The sequence below is a fragment of the Dreissena polymorpha genome, chromosome 1, assembly GCF_020536995.1.
Source record: "Dreissena polymorpha isolate Duluth1 chromosome 1, UMN_Dpol_1.0, whole genome shotgun sequence".
Lineage (NCBI taxonomy): Eukaryota > Metazoa > Mollusca > Bivalvia > Myida > Dreissenidae > Dreissena > Dreissena polymorpha.
Genome location: NC_068355.1, coordinates 131,099,167 through 131,116,429, shown reverse-complemented (window position 1 = coordinate 131,116,429; position 17,263 = coordinate 131,099,167). Strand labels below are relative to the sequence as shown.

The 17,263-nt window shown below is 34.2% G+C and overlaps 1 protein-coding gene across 7 annotated transcripts in view; it reads left to right on the top strand.

Annotated features, from left to right (window-relative positions):
* LOC127850028 (unconventional myosin-Ic-like) overlaps positions 1–16,860 on the top strand; it is a 95,768-nt gene extending 78,908 nt beyond the window's left edge. For 5 of the 7 annotated variants that reach the window (XM_052382772.1, XM_052382790.1, XM_052382771.1 and 2 more), the window contains 5 exons: positions 1,402–1,475; positions 2,056–2,079; positions 6,033–6,133; positions 10,289–10,392; positions 11,179–16,860. In XM_052382772.1, the coding sequence (XP_052238732.1) occupies positions 1,402–1,475; positions 2,056–2,079; positions 6,033–6,133; positions 10,289–10,392; positions 11,179–11,243 (368 nt within the window). In that variant the 3' untranslated portion in view covers positions 11,244–16,860. The remainder of the gene's footprint in view (positions 1–1,401; positions 1,476–2,055; positions 2,080–6,032; positions 6,134–10,288; positions 10,393–11,178) is intronic. The other 2 variants (XM_052382806.1, XM_052382797.1) reach the window with 2 other exon arrangements.
* Positions 16,861–17,263: the final 403 nt, after the last annotated feature.

Genomic DNA, 17,263 nt, shown 5'->3' with positions numbered 1-17,263 from the left:
ATGTACACTTACACTTTTCAACATGCAACATTCAATTGTTCATGCATATTTGTGTTTCATATTAAAGTGTATGTTTCCATTTTTTATTTTCCTACATGAATTCCTATGATTTGTATAAGTTGCAACATACATCAGAATATGCAGCATCCAAGGATATGTCTCACTTAATTGACAATCTCTTTAGGTGACTATTTTTACTTTGTGTAGCTTGACTCTTAATTAATTAGTTAAAGCTATAGTATTGATTAATCACACATTTTTTCTTTGCTATCATGAGCAAAATGCTATGGTAAAGGTTAAGTTGAAATATCTCCTTATCACTGTTTCTACAAGAGGTATTCTATTGAAACTTTGGTGATGTTGGTTTTAACATATTTATTCAATAATGTGTTTTACAACATAATGTACACGCATCTAACGTTTATAGCATTGGAACGATAGCTAGGCTATTAGGGTTCCTTTCCTCGTGATTAATTTCATGCAAAAGCTGGTGATGTTACTGACCAAGTTCCGTAACTCAGACATGCAATGTAGCAGAATTATGCCACTTTTGTGCAGTTATACATTTGGTTAATGTACAATTGCAACCACTACATAAATTACTAGTTTCCAACAGGTATTGTATTAAAACTGCACACACTTGTTATGGGGTAATTTTGTTAGGTGGCTGATCAAGTTCCATAACTCTGACCTGCAATTTAGCAGAATTTTAAACATATTTAATTCCAGTCAACTTTTGCATGAAATTACTCAATATCTCTATATTAATCACTGATATTCAAATAAATGGGTCTTAAAGCAAGACCTATAATTGTGGCCAGTTTTTTAGCAGAATTATGCCCCCTTTTGCACTAATACGAGTCTGGGTTGTGAGCGATAATTTAAAAGAAGGATGAAATTTGCAGCCAACAAGTACATATCTGTGTTACTATTACAGATAAAAAATCACAAATGACTTTGGGATGATTATGGGAAATTATTGACCAAGGCCAATAACTCTGACCTGCAATTTAGCCTTTTTGTACGTAAAAAATTAAGTTAAACACAATTTAGGTATGCTACAAATCTATATAAATGTATATATGTCTATTACAAATACATGTATCTTGTTGTACTTAGAAAAGAGTTCTTAAGGTTTGCATGCATGTTAAAGTCTAGGTTAAAGTTTGCATGCAACAATTAAATATCTCCACAACTTCTACAAATATTCATCTGGAGCTTCACATAACCAAACACTTTCTTAAACAAGAGCTATTGTTCTTTGTTGTCTTTGTATTATGTAACTTTTCAGATAATTTAAAAAACTTTTCATAAAAAAGTTAATTTAAGTTCTGCGGGCTACAATAAACAAAATTGTCTAGGCAGAGGATGTTGTTTCAACAAATTTTCTTGTTATATCAGGTATTCAGACCAGTAGCCTGATGGATGGACTGTTTGTTGTTGTAGTCACTAGCAAGGAGGAGAACGGATCCAAGGTAAAACTTTCCTACTAGTTTAATATGTTTCTAAATATATCAAATGGCTGTGCAAATTAATATTCATTTTGTCCATTAAGATGTCACATGTTATATAGATAAACTATGCCTGGTTAGAGCTTGATAGATTTGTTATATTGAAGGACTTGAAGATTTGTGTTGAAACATGGAAATATATATATTCAATTCTTGCACTACATGCAGCTTGTTTTCTACAGTTAATGTAATTAAAGTGGGGTTCCTTCATAATCTTATGTTATAATGTTTAGAAATAGTCAATAGTCTAAGAAACTTTAGAGTTTTCACACTCATGATTTAATCCCTATGCAACTATTGTTCATTATTTATTTTCTAACAATGGGATATTTTTACAACAAACTGAAAAGTACAATGTTTTAATTAGTAATAATTATGTTTCTTGTATTTCAATCAATTGTACATAATCTTAGGTATATAAATTGGTCATGTTAAAACATGTTTAGTTTGCATTTATATTCCTAAATTGTATATAATTATGTTGTCTTTGAGGTACGTATTTGAAAGATGTATATACTTCCTTGTTGTTTCTGTGCATGGCCAGGAGGATCAGAAGCAAATAGAGCGGGTAAAACTAGTACTGCCCTTGTAAAGTATCAATTCTTGTCCTAGATCCCTTGTATGCAACCATCTACAATTTAATCATGTCAATGGCTTTCTTTCTTTCAAATGAGTGTCCCACATTTCCTTATCTCAGACAAAATGCATTGCAATTACTATAGTAATTATAGGACTTTGTTCATACAAATGAGTTTTCCACATTTGCTTATCTAAGACAAAATACACCGCATCTTACGATTATAATTATAGGACTTTGCTCATACAAATAAGTTTCCCCATATTTCCTTTTATTAGACATTATACACGGCATCTTATGATATTAACAAGACTATTGTCAAGCAATATAAGTTCCCTACCAGCTCCACCATTGTCAGAAATTCCAGATTTTTTTATATATATATTTGTTGCCATAGCAACCAATTTTTTTTATTTAGGAACAAAATGAAATGAAGTGCATAATGTCCATATTGCCATCTATCCATGTTTTAAGTTTCATGAAAAAATATTAAGAACTTTAAAAGTTATCGCAGGATCCAGAAAACCACCATTTTCAGCAGTATGTCTAGTCTATTTGTTGCCATAGCAACCAGAATTTTTTACATCAGAACAAAATGAAATGACGTGTATCATGTCCATATTGCCATCTATCCATGTTTCAAGTTTCATGAAAAAATGTTAAGAATTTAAATGTTATCGCAGGATCCAGAAAAACCACCATTTTCAGCAGTATTTCTAGTCTATTTGTTGCCATAGCAACCATAATTTTTGACGTAGGAACGAAATGAAATGACGTGCATAATGTCCATATTGCCATCTATCCAAGTTTCATGAAAAAATATTAAGAACTTTTAAAGTTATCCCAGGATCCAGAAAAGTGTGACGGACGGACTGAGACAAAACCATAAGTCCCCTCCGATGAAACCAGTAGGGGACTAATTATAGGACTATGTTCATACAAATAAGCTGCCCACATTTCTGTTAAATGGCCAATATACATTTCATCTTGTTAAAGTCTATACAAGATTTTAATCTTACAATTGAGTCACAGATGTTTTCTTATATTCTTCAGTGCATCTTACTATTCACTCTTAAATTTGAAATGCCCACATTTGCCTTTTTATGCCCCCTTTCGAAGAAAAGAGGGTATATAGTTTTCGCACTGTCGGTCTGTCAGTCTGTCACACTTTTTGTGTCCGGTCTCTAATTTAAATAGTTTTCATCCGATCTTTACCAAACTTGGTCAGAAGTTGTATCTAGACAATATCTAGGTCAAGTTCGAATATGGGTCATGCCGGGTCAAAAACTAGGTCACTTAGTGCATTTCAATAACTTCTATCAAAGCATTTATTGGGGGCATATGTCATCCTTTCGAGACAGCTCTTGTTAGGATTTCACTTTTACAATGTTGTTGCCGATCTTTCCTTGTATTCAATAATATACATTTATCTCATCTTTCCATATTATTTACAGGATTTTACTGTTCCAATTCAGTAACACATGATGCCTTTTATTTACACCTCAACTCTCTATTATATAATAGTCTTCTACTCACAAATCATTGTTTGATTGATGTAAGAGCTGCTTAAAGATAATAGAGTTTATCATGAACCCTAAGGTTTTGTTTTTTGCAAATTAGTGTAATCCAAGGTTTTGATTTATATCAGCTTTTTTAATTGGTTAAGTTTATTGCTAACTGGTAAATGACAATAATATTAATTTGCATATTATTAAGCATATAGATATAAAATTGAAATATTAATTGTCAATCAATACACTTGATGTTTGTTCACAGAGTTTGTAATAGAATAAATTGATTTAACACATGATTGGATTGTATGCATAATCATGTCCCCTACCGGTGAAACCAGAGGGGACTTATGGTTTGCGCTCTGTCAGTCTGTCTGTCAGTCTGTCCTTCAGTCTGTCCGTCACACTTTTTTGGATCCTGCTATAACTTTGAAAAGTTCTTCATACTTTTTCATGAAACTTAAAATATGGATAGATGGCAATATGGAGATTATGCACGTCATTTCATTTTGTTCCTTCGTCAATAATTAGGGTTGCTATGGCAACAAATATATAAAAAAGATAAAAAAAATCTGACAACGGTGGAGTTGCACCGGTAGGGGACCATATTGATTGGCAATCTCTTGTTCAGTATTTATTCATTATCCACTTCTATTAAGTCTCATGAAATTCATGATTGTAACATAATTGTCCCCTACCGGTGAAACCCGAGGGGACTTAATGGTTTGCGCTCTGTGTGTCTGTCTGTCAGTCTGTCCGTCACACTTTTCTGGATCCTGTGATAACGTAAAATTTACCAGGTTTTCCGAAGGAAAAAACTGGTTCTTAGATTGGCGAATGCGGGCGGGCTGGCTGGCTGGCGGGCTGGCGGGCTGTCGGGCGGGCGGAACAAGCTTGTCCGGGCCATAACTTTGTCGTTCATTGTGAGATTTTAAAATCATTTGGCACATTTGTTAACCATCATTAGATGGTGTGTCGCGCGAAAAAATTACGTCAATATCTCCAAGGTCAAGGTCACACTTTGAGTTCAAACGTAAAAAATAGCCATAAATGAGCTTGTCTGGGCTATAACTATGTCATTCATTATGAGATTTTAAAATCATTTGGCACATTTTTTCACCATCATGGGACGGTGTGTCGCACGAAAGAATCACGTAATATCTCCAATGTCAAGGTCGCCACGACTAAAAATAGATTTATTTTAAAACAAACTTACAAAGGGGGTTAATTTTGTTTGTTCATTTAAAAAGTTCAGTTTGAGTTGTCTCCCTTTATCAGATTTTTTTCCACAATGAAAACCTGGTTTTGTGACAATTTTGTCCCTTGTTAAAACTTGAATCGTGGATAGATGGCAATATGGAGATTATGCACATCATTTTGTTCCTACGTCAAGAATTCTGGTTGCTATGGCAACAAATATATATTTTTAAAAATTCTTAAAATTGTGGAGTTTCACCGGTAGGGGACATCATTGCTTGGCAATAGTCTTGTTATCCCCCGCCATAGGCGGAGGAATATTGTTTTGGCGTTGTCATTCCATTCGTCCGTCTGTCCATCCGTCCGTCCGGCACTTTTGTGTCCGGAGCCATATTTTGGAAGTGCTTTGGCAGATTTCATTGAAACTTGGTATGAGTATATATATATAGATAAGAGGATGATGCAGGCCAAATGGCATTGTACACCATCTGTTAATAACGGAGTTATGGCCCTTTGTATCTTGAAAAAATGCTTTTTTGTGTCCGGAGCCATATCTTGGAAATGCTTTGGCGGATTTCATTGAAACTTGGTATGAGTATATATATGGATAAGAGGATGATGCACGCCAAATGGTATTGTACACCATTGGATAATAACAGAGTTATGGCCCTTTGTATCTAGTGAAAATGCTTTTTGTGTGTGCCCGGAGCCATATCTTGGAAGTGCTTCGACGGATTTCATTGAAACTTGGTATGAGTATATATATATACACATATATATATATATATATATATATATATATATATATATATATATATATATATATATATATATATATGGATAAGAGGATGATGCACGTTGGCGTTGTCCATCAGTCCAGAAAACTTTTGAGTCCAGAAATATATTGGCGGGGGATATCAATTCATCGAATTTGCTTGTTAATAATTGGTTTGCCCTATTGTTTCATGCCATAACACTCTTAATATCTTTTAGTTCTAAAAGCATACTAAATGGGTTGTTGATTATGAATCAATATGTCTTATGTAAGAATTTTCTGATAATTAGGTGGTTGATGCTTTTAGTGGTAAATTTTATATACTACATATTATAAACAATGTCATTTCTTGAGGCAAATATAATTTTTAGATGCAAAAGATAGAAGCCAAATGTATGGAATATGAATTTAAGTGTGACCTAGCTTGTTTTCACAACCAGGTCTTGCATGTTTCAATCCAGGGGGACATAATTCTGCAGAGTGATCACATCATTGAGACACTGACCAGGTTTACCATGATTGCCAACAAGGAGAATGTACTAAAAATAGCGACCGGTGGGACGTAAGTGTTATTTTCAATTATTATTCAATTGTTGTGTGGGAGACATTAGGCACTGCACTTGTCCGTTTGTATGTCTCTAAGCTTGTGTTTTAATAAGCTGTTTAACCACTGATTAAATATTTCCCAAACTTTCACAATTTAAGGACCTTCATGTGAACAGGTAAATGTTTGCAAAGAAGGACATTTTGACTGCAACAAGTCTTACCTTTTTGCCACAGAAGAATACATTTGTGGGGGCGTCCGGTTAAGTTTTGCGTTTAGGTCCACTTTTCTCAGAAAGTATCAATGCTATTGCATTCAAACTTGGTACACTTACTAACTATCATGAGGGGACTGGGCAGGCAAAGTTAGATAACTCTGGCGTGCATTTTGACTGAATTATGTGCCCTTTTTATACTTAGAAAATTGAAAATTTTGGTTAAGTTTTGCGTTTAGGTCCACTTTTTTCAGAAAGTATCAATGCTATTGCATTCAAACTTGGTACACTAACTTACTATCATGAGGGGACTGGACAGGCAAAGTAAGATAACTCTGGCGTGCATTTTGACAGAATTATGTGCCCTTTTTATACTTAGAAAATTGAAAATTTTGGTTAAGTTTTGTGTTTAGGTCCATTTTATTCCTTAAGTATCAAAGCTATTGCTTTCATACTTGAAACACTTACTAACTATCATAAGAAGACTGTGCAGGCAAAGTAATGTAACTCTTACTGGCATTTTGACAGAATTATGTGCCCTTTTTATACTTAGAAAATTGAAAATTTGGTTATGTTTTGTGTTTAGGTCCACTTTATTCCTACAGTATTAAAGCTATTGCTTTCATACTTGCAACACTTATTAACTATCGTAAGGGGACTGTGCAGGCAAAGTTATGTAACTCTGACTGGCATTTGGACGGAATTATGGGCCCTTTATACTTAGAAAATTGAAAGTTTGGTTAAGTTTTGTGTTTTGGTCCACTTTAGCCCTAAAGTATTATAGATATTGCTTTCATACTTGGAACACTCGCAAACTATCATAAGGGTACAGTAAAAGGACAAGTTGCATAACTCTGGATGTCATTTTTACGGAATTATGGCCCTTTTTTGACTTAGTAACTTTGAATATATGGTTAAATTTTGTGTTTCGATCCACTTTACTTCTTAAGTATCAAGGCTATTGCTTTCAAACTTCAAATACTCCCATGCTATCATGAGGTTACTGTACCTGGCAAGTTAAATTTTACCTTGACCTTTGAATGACCTTTTCAAGGTCAAATTATTAAATTTTGCTAAAATGGCCATAACTTCTTTATTTATGATTAGATTTGATTGATACTTTGACAAAACTACTCTTACCTGACATACCATAATAGACTCCACCCTAACCATCGCCCGTGACCCCCCTTCCCCCCCCCCCCCCCCCCCGAATCCCCCCTCTCAATTTTTTTTTTTTTTTAAGATCATCTCACAAATGACCACCACACCCTCACACTATACCCCCCCACCCCACCCCCTCCCTTAATTTTTTTTTTAAACGGTTAAAAAACAAAACTATTTATTTGGATTATTTAATGTTTGAAATACCGTCCAACCTTCGCACCCAAGAAACCCACCCCCCTCCCCCCACCTGAATCCCCCCCCCCCTAATTTTTTTTTTTTTTTTTTTTTTTTTTTTAAGATCATCTCACAAATTACCACCACACCCTCACACTATACCCCCCCCCACCTTACCCCCCCCCCCCCATTTTATTTTTTTTGAAACGGTTAAAAAACACAAATATTTATTTTTATTATTTTATGTTTGAAATACCGTCCAATCATCGCACTTAAGAATCCCCACCTCCACCCCCCCACCCCCCCACCCCCCCCCACCCCCGATTTTTTTTCCTTTTTTTCGCATTTTTGGAAGATAATGTAATAAATGTCCACACTCCCACACAATGCACCCCTCTTCACTCCACCCCTCCCTCCTTTGTGATTGAAAATGAGAGTCCCTTCACCTTTAAAAAGAAAATAGATGAGCGGTCTGCACCCGCAAGGCGGTGCTCTTGTTAAAACAAGTTTCTCACAACAAAACTTGTATGAATATTGAAACTAGTGGAATGATTTTGCTTTAAAAGGTCAACTTCTGTAATGATTGTACATACTGTTGTCATCAAAATCTAACCCTTTCCCACTCAGAAGCAAAGTGAAAATGGCTATGTGCAAACAGCATAAAACCAGAACAACCTGCCAGTAACTTGCAGTCTGTTCAGGTTTTATGCTGTTTGCTGCTCATAAGTATCTAAGAGTTGTGAATGAAGCCTTTAAAACTTGACTCTAGTAAGAAAGGTCTTAAATTAAATTTAACATTCTAAGGGACTGCAAATGCGTCAAAATAGGTATCTAAGTGGTAAAGGGTTAAACAACAGAACACATACAATTGAGTCTCACCCTGTACAACCACGGCTTAATGCAAGTGTCCTGAGTCTCACCCTGTAAAACCACGGCTTAATGCAAGTGTCCTGCCTGCTAAGACTGTCTAGTTAGCCTCAACTGGATTTTTCCAAACAAGAGACTTTCTTTTAACAAAAAGTATCATACATGCAGGAAGTGTCGTCCCTGATTAGCCTGTATGGACTGCACAGCCTAATCTTGGACGAACATACATGCATAGTTTCCTTTTTACTCCAAGCGAGGCTCTTTTTAGCTCAACTGTTATGTATATGAAATATATATAGTGGAGCTATCCTACTCAACCCGTGTCGACGTGAGCATGAGCGTTGGAATGTTAAAGTTTGCGCACCACCTAAAATATTTTCTATTTCTCTTGTCATATTGCTTTCATGTTTTGCATACATCTTTAACAACATGACCCCAATCTATAAACAAGAGCAGACAACTGAAACAAGCATTTTATAAGAATTATGGCCCTTTTTATGACCCCAGATCGAATGATCAGGGGGTATATTGTTTTTGGCCTGTCGGTCTGTCATTGTATGTGTGTGTCTGTCCCAAAACTTTAACCTTGCTCATAAAATAAAAACTTTTGGGTCTGTGTTCTTTTAACTTCATATTTGCATGCATCTCATAGAGATCTATTATCAAACATGGTTTGAGGTCACTAGGACAAAGGTCAAGGTCATTGTGACCTTTATTTGGTGTGAGCCTACCTGCATGACTTACAGATAAAGTGTGATACTCGTTCCAGTCCATTGATATTTGGCTAAGTTATCATGGGCCTCTTTTTCTCTTAAATAGCTTCCGTGGGACTTCAAAGCGCAGTAGGGGGGATTGTGTTTCATAAACACAGCTCTTCTTCCACTTATAATATGCATATTATTGATAAATCTATTTAAAAGTTTGAGTACCACCTCAAATATTTTCTATGTCCCTTGACATATTGCTTTCATATTTTGCATACTTCTTTACCAACATGACCCCAATCTATAAACAAGAGCAGACAACTGTATCAAGCATTTTGTAAGAATAATGTTCCCTTTTCATACTTAGAAAATTGAAAATTTTGGTTAAGTTTTGTGTTGAGGTCCACTTTATTCCTAAAGTATCAAAGCTATTGCTTTCATACTTGCAACACTAACTAACTATAATAAGGAGACTGTGCAGGCAAAGTTATGTAACTCTGACTGGCATTTTGACAGAATTATGGCCCCTTTGATTATATTATTATTTTATTATTAGAAAAAATTTAAATTTGGTTTAGTTTCGTGTTTTGGTCCACTTTACTCCTAAAGTATCATACCTATTGCTTTCTGAATTGGAACACTCTTTATCTATAATAAGGGGACAGTACAGGACAAGTTGCATAACTTGGCATTTTGATGGAATTATGGCCCTTTTTTGACTCCGTAACATTGAATATTTTGTTTAATTTTGTGTTTAGATCCACTTTACTTCTCAAGTCTAAAATCACCTTACTATCTTATTGTGTTTTATGTCTTTACAAATGCTCAATAGATTATGGAAAATATACCTCTATAAATGTACAACTTCTTTAAAACATAAGCCATCAATATGTTTTAATTATGGTGCTCTTCCAGTTAGAAAATGACTATATTACCTTGACCTTATTGAATATCAACAATTTCCCCATGATGGCTTACATTATACTGTCAAGCACTTTGTTTAGTCGAACGCGCTGTCTTTTGACAGCTCTTGTTTTATGTGTTTTCAAGCATCAACCATGATCTGACAAGTGGCAAACAAGGCTGCATAGAATTCATTAAGGGAGACAACTATCTAGTCAAGAAGGGCAAGAACGGACAACTCCTTGTAGTAGGTATAATTTCTGCACTGCACAGTTGCACTGAAATCGTCACCATGGTAAATTGCAATGGATATAGGCAAAATTAAAGCTCACTGCGTTCACTTTTGCATCCTGTTAAAGGATTAATTGGAATGTGGAAAAGACTTGGGTTTTTTTATGTTGTGGTATGTTTAATAAATAGAGGAAATTTGTTGGATTCAGTGGATCATCGATTTTAATTCACGAGTGATCATAGAAAATAATATTTTCACGAGTGGCGCATATATGATGTTTATATCTTTAAAAAATGTCATTGAATGTATTTACTTACAAAACTAAAATATCTTCAAAAGTTTTAAATGCTAACAGCATCATGAAAAAGTTGAATAAATCCTTTTTGTCTTCATTGTTATATAAACCAAGGTCCATGAAAAAATGTAATGGGTTATTGAGAGAAAAAGTCCTTAAATTAATACTTAGTATTATAATCCTATGTTAGTCAGTTACAGTCACATATGTTACAAATTTACAGATGAAAAATGCTTTGCAATTGCACATATTTATTTCAATATTTATATAAACATTTATTATACCATATTGTCTTGTATCTGTTTTGAAATAAAACTGATCTAAAAATTCTTTAAAAAATGCTTTCAAAGAACAACAAAAACTAACCTCAACCACAATTTGCACTGTGTGTCCTCATGGGAGTTTTGTTGTTGATGCAGACATGAGGATGGGTCCCATCGGAGGGATGAATAATTTCTTGAAGGTAATGATTTGATGTTGCCATGACCTTGTCATTGTTCTCTGTTACAGATGGTTCCAGCAGCAATGCCTTGATAGGCTCTGAGCTTGGAATGATGACTGACCGCACTATATGACCCTTGTCTTATTATGGACCAATGGCCATTTTGGGGAACAGGTGATTGACATCTAGACCAACTGCCCACTTCCTAGTTGGTCAACAACTGGACCAACTGACCAGCTGGAAGATGAAATGGGTCCAAAATTTGACCAAATAAGCAATTGTCTTATGACCAACTGGTCAGACACTGGGTCAAGCGACCCATTGGCCGTTTTTTGCAAATCAACCGTTAAGAAACTTGCCAGTAATAAGACCCATTGACCGATTGGTTTGAGATCCAAAATGTTGACCAGATTTATGAATTTCAGATAGCCTAAATTGCTATATGTGTTAAAATCCATTGCCATATTTTTCTAAATAGATAGATCTAGATGCATTTTACATTTTGCTTGCGGTTCTAATTTTTGTGCCTTATTCACTTTGTATTATGAAAAAGCTATAATGTACTGTATGTATTTGTGTATACATGTATATGTCAACACATTTGTAGATATTTTGTATGAAACATTGAAATTGTATTATGATTAATCAATATAATTATTATTTGGTGTTAGATGTCATCGAGTTTTAAGTTTCTATATTTAATGATTTTATTCGACCAATATTATTATTATTTGGTGTTAGATGGTTTAGTGCTTTCAGTTTCTATAAATATGATTTACATTTGACCAAACAAGGCGGCGATTGGGATCAAGATGTTTTTGTCACATGCTTTTCTTATGTGTTCTTTTTTATACTATTTTAACAAATATTCGTGTCTGAAACATGAGAAAGATAACAATTTGAGCATTTTCATAGGTTCATAATCTTCATCCCAATGCATCACAATTTTGTGAGGCAATGATGTCATAAACATAAAATGATATCATCTGACAGTTTTTATCATTGGGCCTATTTGTTTGTGCAAGCATTACTTCCTTAAAATGCTTAAGATAAAAAGATGCAATTTTATTCAATTAGGGAAATTTATAGATAAGCTTGCCAATGACTCTCTGTTAAAAAAGGTTGGAATTGTTAAATTTGCTTATTTCATTTAGAAACACAGGGTTTATGTTTATTTGGATATCTTAGAATTTGAAAGAGGTTTGTAAAAAGCAACCTATGCTCAAGCTATAATCACATGTTTATTTAAGTTGACAAAGTTTACATTGACATGTCTGTTCTCTTAGAATCAAAGTAAAAATTGTGTATACTATATCACCAATTTTCTGTGATTTGCTCCTATGTCTTCGATTTTGTTAAACCCCTGTATGAGTATAATGACTGCAATGGATAACAAATAGTTAATTTATTTAATTTGGTTAATTAATGAGCATAATTTGTTAACAATGAATTATTTTCCTCTAAAAAATGTTGTACTTTTTCAACTTACCCAATTGCCACACAGATACACATTTTAATCCGTTAAAATTACTTAGAAATATAACTAAATGTAATACCTTTCTTAATAGATAAAAGCTTAAAAAGTCTTTATAAACGATAAGTGGCAAACCGCTTTGAACATGAAAAGCCAGTAACTCTCGCCCAGGCTGTTCTTGTTTTAGGCTTGTTGCATACAGCCATTTCCACTTTCCTCCTGAGCGCCCAGGCTGTTCTTGTTTTAGGCTTGTTGCATACAGCCATTTCCACTTTCCTCCTGAGCGCCCAGGCTGTTCTTGTTTTAGGCTTGTTGCATACAGCCATTTCCACTTTCCTCCTGAGCGGAAGGGGTAAAATAGTGTTTGTTTAAATGTTGCTCATGCCAAAGATCAGCAGTGTTTTGATTTATATGAATACAGTTGATTTGCTGGTATTTTAAAATATAATTGCTAAAATGTGTACACAATTGCATGCATTAAAGTTAATAGCATTATGTGTGATAAAAAATTGCATTCCTTACATGTGAATAGTACCAATGTTAATGATGTTTAGAATACATTTGTCAATGTTTACTGTTTGTTTTACAATTTTATGTATGTACATTACTTTTTTAAATGACTTGTTAAATTATGTAAATGAAATGAAAGTGCAAATTTGTATATGAAATAATTTTTCCTTTAAATTTATTTGATGCACTCAAACAGAACAGATACGTAGATAACATGTTATCTACGTTTCTGAACAGAAGTATTATCCAGACATTTTAAAATATTCAACTTTGTTAACAATTTTTTCTACAGTAACATCCTATTTAAAGAGGCCTTTTCACAGATATTTGCATGTATTGAAGTTTGTCATTAAATGTTTTATATTGATAAATGTAAATATTGGATCTAAAAAGCTCCAGTAAAAATCAAGAATAACATTTTAAAAAGAAAAAAGAAAGTTACCCTAAACAGGGCTCGAACCACTGATCCCTGGAGTAAAAGTCTACCACTTGGACCACTCGACCAACTGTGCTCATACAATGACTGATGTATTTTTTACTCTTTTTAAGCAATCCTCGTAGTTCCACAAAAATATAAAGACAACAATGGACCTCTTCAAATTATTCAATTGTTTCGCGTTGCAATACTTTATAATTTTCAGGTTTTTATGCCCCTGGATCGAATGATCGGGGGTATATTGTTTTTGGCCTGTCTGTCATTGTGTGTATCTGTCCCGTCATTGTGTGTGTGTGTTGCAAAACTTTAACCTTGGTCATAGCTTTTGCAATATTGAAGATAGCAACTTGATATTTGGCGGGCATGCATGTGTATCTCATGGAGCTGCACATTTTGAGTGGTGAAAGGTCAAGGTCATCCTTCAAGGTCAAAGGTCAAATATATGGCTTCAAAGTGGCGCAGTAAGGGGCATTGTGTTTGTGACAAACACATCTCTTGTTAAATCGTCAAAAGATGCATATAATGGCTTATAATTTTAGAGCATGGTAAGTGTTCAGTATTACTGTTTCCTTACAAATATCATAATTAAAACGAATATTTGTGAATCTGAAACAACTGTTTTTAAATTTTGTCAATTTACCAAAATGTGAAAAGGCCCCTTTAAATAAATGCTTTTCTTATGAACAATGTTCAATTGCTTTACAAGATTAAAATTTTTATGATAAAAAAATGCTGATTTGTACGTAGTTTGTTTAAAACATGTACAACAGTTGTCTGGGTTTGTATATCAACGTGTGCATGCACAGTAAAAACCCAATCCCTGGGTTCACAATTGTTGGTAATTTTTGAAGATTTCTGATTATTAAAGCACACACAGTCTAGCTATTATTAGATGCGAAATTTCAAACGATCATTGATTTGCATTTTTAATCAAATTAATTTGCTTTGTAAAGCATTTCTTTGTTTATTTAACCATACAAAGTACACTGGAAAATACTTCAGCATACTTAAATTAAGACTGTGTTTTCTGTACCCCAGTTATGGCCTATTTTGTTGTGCATACTCACAAATATTAATTTTGTTTACGAAAATGCAAAATGATAAAGAACCCAAACGTGAAGGATATCCAGTTAAGATTTTTGCCGGTATATAACCAACCAGTAATATTATTAAGCAAATGCAACAATAAGAAATTTTATTCAAACAACTTATAACAAGATTCGTATCAGGTCTTCATTGGGAATCTGCTAATTGAACATAGCCCATGATTTGACTGATCATTTCATTAGCACAAGCAGTGAAAACTTTAGTTGTATGTCCTGGTAATCATTCTGCCAGATAACTCTTAAAACCCTGTGGCATCCATTAGTAATTCTAAATATTTAGAAGTATCATTTAAGACAACTAAAAATTCATCAAATGATATTGTTAGTGTTAATACATATGTTTTATCTAGTCATCTATTTCACATATGCCTTATCTTATAAAAATACAGCGATGTTTATTGATTTCCATATTTAATGAAACATGTACAGCATTTGTCCCATTTTCCATTTCAACAAAAATGTATATATGCTTAATCCCCCCCTATCGGTTGCTCCGGAGGGGACTTATGGTCTGTCTGTCTGTCAGTCCGTCACACTTTTCTGGATCCTGTGATAACTTTAAAAGTTCTTCATATTTGTTCATGAAACTTGAAACATGGATAGATGGCAATATGGACATTATGCACGTCATTTTATTTTGTTCTTACGTAAAAAATTCTGGTTGCTATGGCAACAAGTAAAAAAATATACAAGAGCTTGTCACAGTAGTGCCAAATCCATGCCGAAATGTGTTTGCTTGTATGACAACATTTGTTTTAGAGTGTAGAATAATATTTATAAAACAAATAAAGGGAGATAATTAAAAAACTAGGGCTGAAAGAGGTATGGTTCATGTTCACTGCAATTCTCCTAGTTGCCATCTGTTTATATTTCTAGTTTCAAGTAAATCCCTTCAGTAGATTTAGAGTTATGCTCCGGACAAAAATTTACTTTGAAATTAAATAAAGGGAGATAATTCAAAAACTAAGGTAGATAGAGTTATGGTTCTTAGTCACTGCACTTCTCCTACTTGCCATCTGTTTATATTTTAAGTTTCAAGTAAATCCCTTCAGTAGATTCAGAGTTATGCTCCGGACAAAAATTTACTTTAAAATTATATAAAAGGGGAGATAATTCAAAAAGTAAGGTAGATAGAGTTATGGTGCTTGGTCACTGCACTTCTCCTAGTTGTCATCTGTTTATATTTCAAGTTTCAAGTAAATTCTTTTAGTAGATTTAGAGTTATGCTCCAGACAAAAATTTACTTTAAAGTTATATTAAAGGGGAGATAATTCAAAAACTAAGGTAGATAGAGTTATGGTTCTTGGTCACTGCACTGCTCCTAGTTGCCATCTGTTTATTATGCTCCCCCAAAATTTATTGCTGGGGAGCATATAGTCGCCGCTTCGTTTGTCCGTGCGTGTGTGTTTGTCCGTCTGTGCACAATTTTTCCGGGATATTTCTCAGCAACTAATGACCGGAATTCAATGAAACTTCACTACCAAGAGGAGATGTGCATATTATCAGCGGGTTCTGGTCGGATGATTTTTCACAGAGTTATGGCCCTTTGAAATTTTATATAAAAAGATTCTTGTCCCCCCAACTACTGTGCCCTCAAGACGTTTCCTTATATCTGAACATATAGTGCAATATTGTGACAAAAAAAAACTTTGGGGAGCATCACCCGTCTCTGACGGTTTTTTGTATTCCAAGTTTTAAGTAAATCCATTGAATAGATTCCGAGTTATGCTCTGGACAAAGTTTTGGATGGACGGACAGACGGACGGGACCAATTACAATATCCCCTCCGAATTTTTTTCGGCGGGGATAAAAAAAAAAAAATTCTGACAATGGTGGAGCAGGTAGGGGACATGTATTGCTTGGCAATAGTCTTGTTTATCTGCAGGGCACGCATGACTTGTATATGGTCAAATGTTAGTAGGCCTTAAAAGCATTTATAAACCCAACTGAAGTGGTACATAGTAGTTATATTTACATATACCTGCGTATTTCTTGACCAAAACGGTTCTTTAAACTGTTGAAACAACGGTGCTTGTACTATACAGATGTTATAAAGATATTTATATGTTGATATTGCTTTGTTTGCGATTATGTGTATTCTATTTATTTTGTTATGCCAGTAAGTTAAAACTGCTAGTGCTGTGGTGTCGTGATATAATTGTTGACATCAGTTACCTTATGCTTTGTGCATTTAATAATCTTTAAAATAAATGTAGAAAAATAATTTTTGCCTTTTTTTAGCTCCTCTCAGCAGCTGGAAAGTGTTTTACTGAGTCCATATCCATCCTTCACTGTCAACCAAAACAAACTCTTAAAGAACAAGCATAAATCACAATGGCAGGTAGCTTGCATGTCTGGTTTAGCAAGTGGTGTTTAAAAATGTGCTGGGCAATATTCCTTGGTTGTTTCCAAGGTTTATTGACAAAAACTAAGTCATTTACAAGTTGTCAGTTAAAATGAGTGTTGCTGATTGTCGTATCAGTACATGTAGTGAGCTCTGATTTTCTTCTAAGCGTGACCTTCATGATTGGGTTGTGGTTTCATTGATTTACGATGTGCTACAAGAAGAAACATATTTTAATTGTACTTTGGCAATTTATTGATAGTTGTTCGTAATGGAAGGTAAA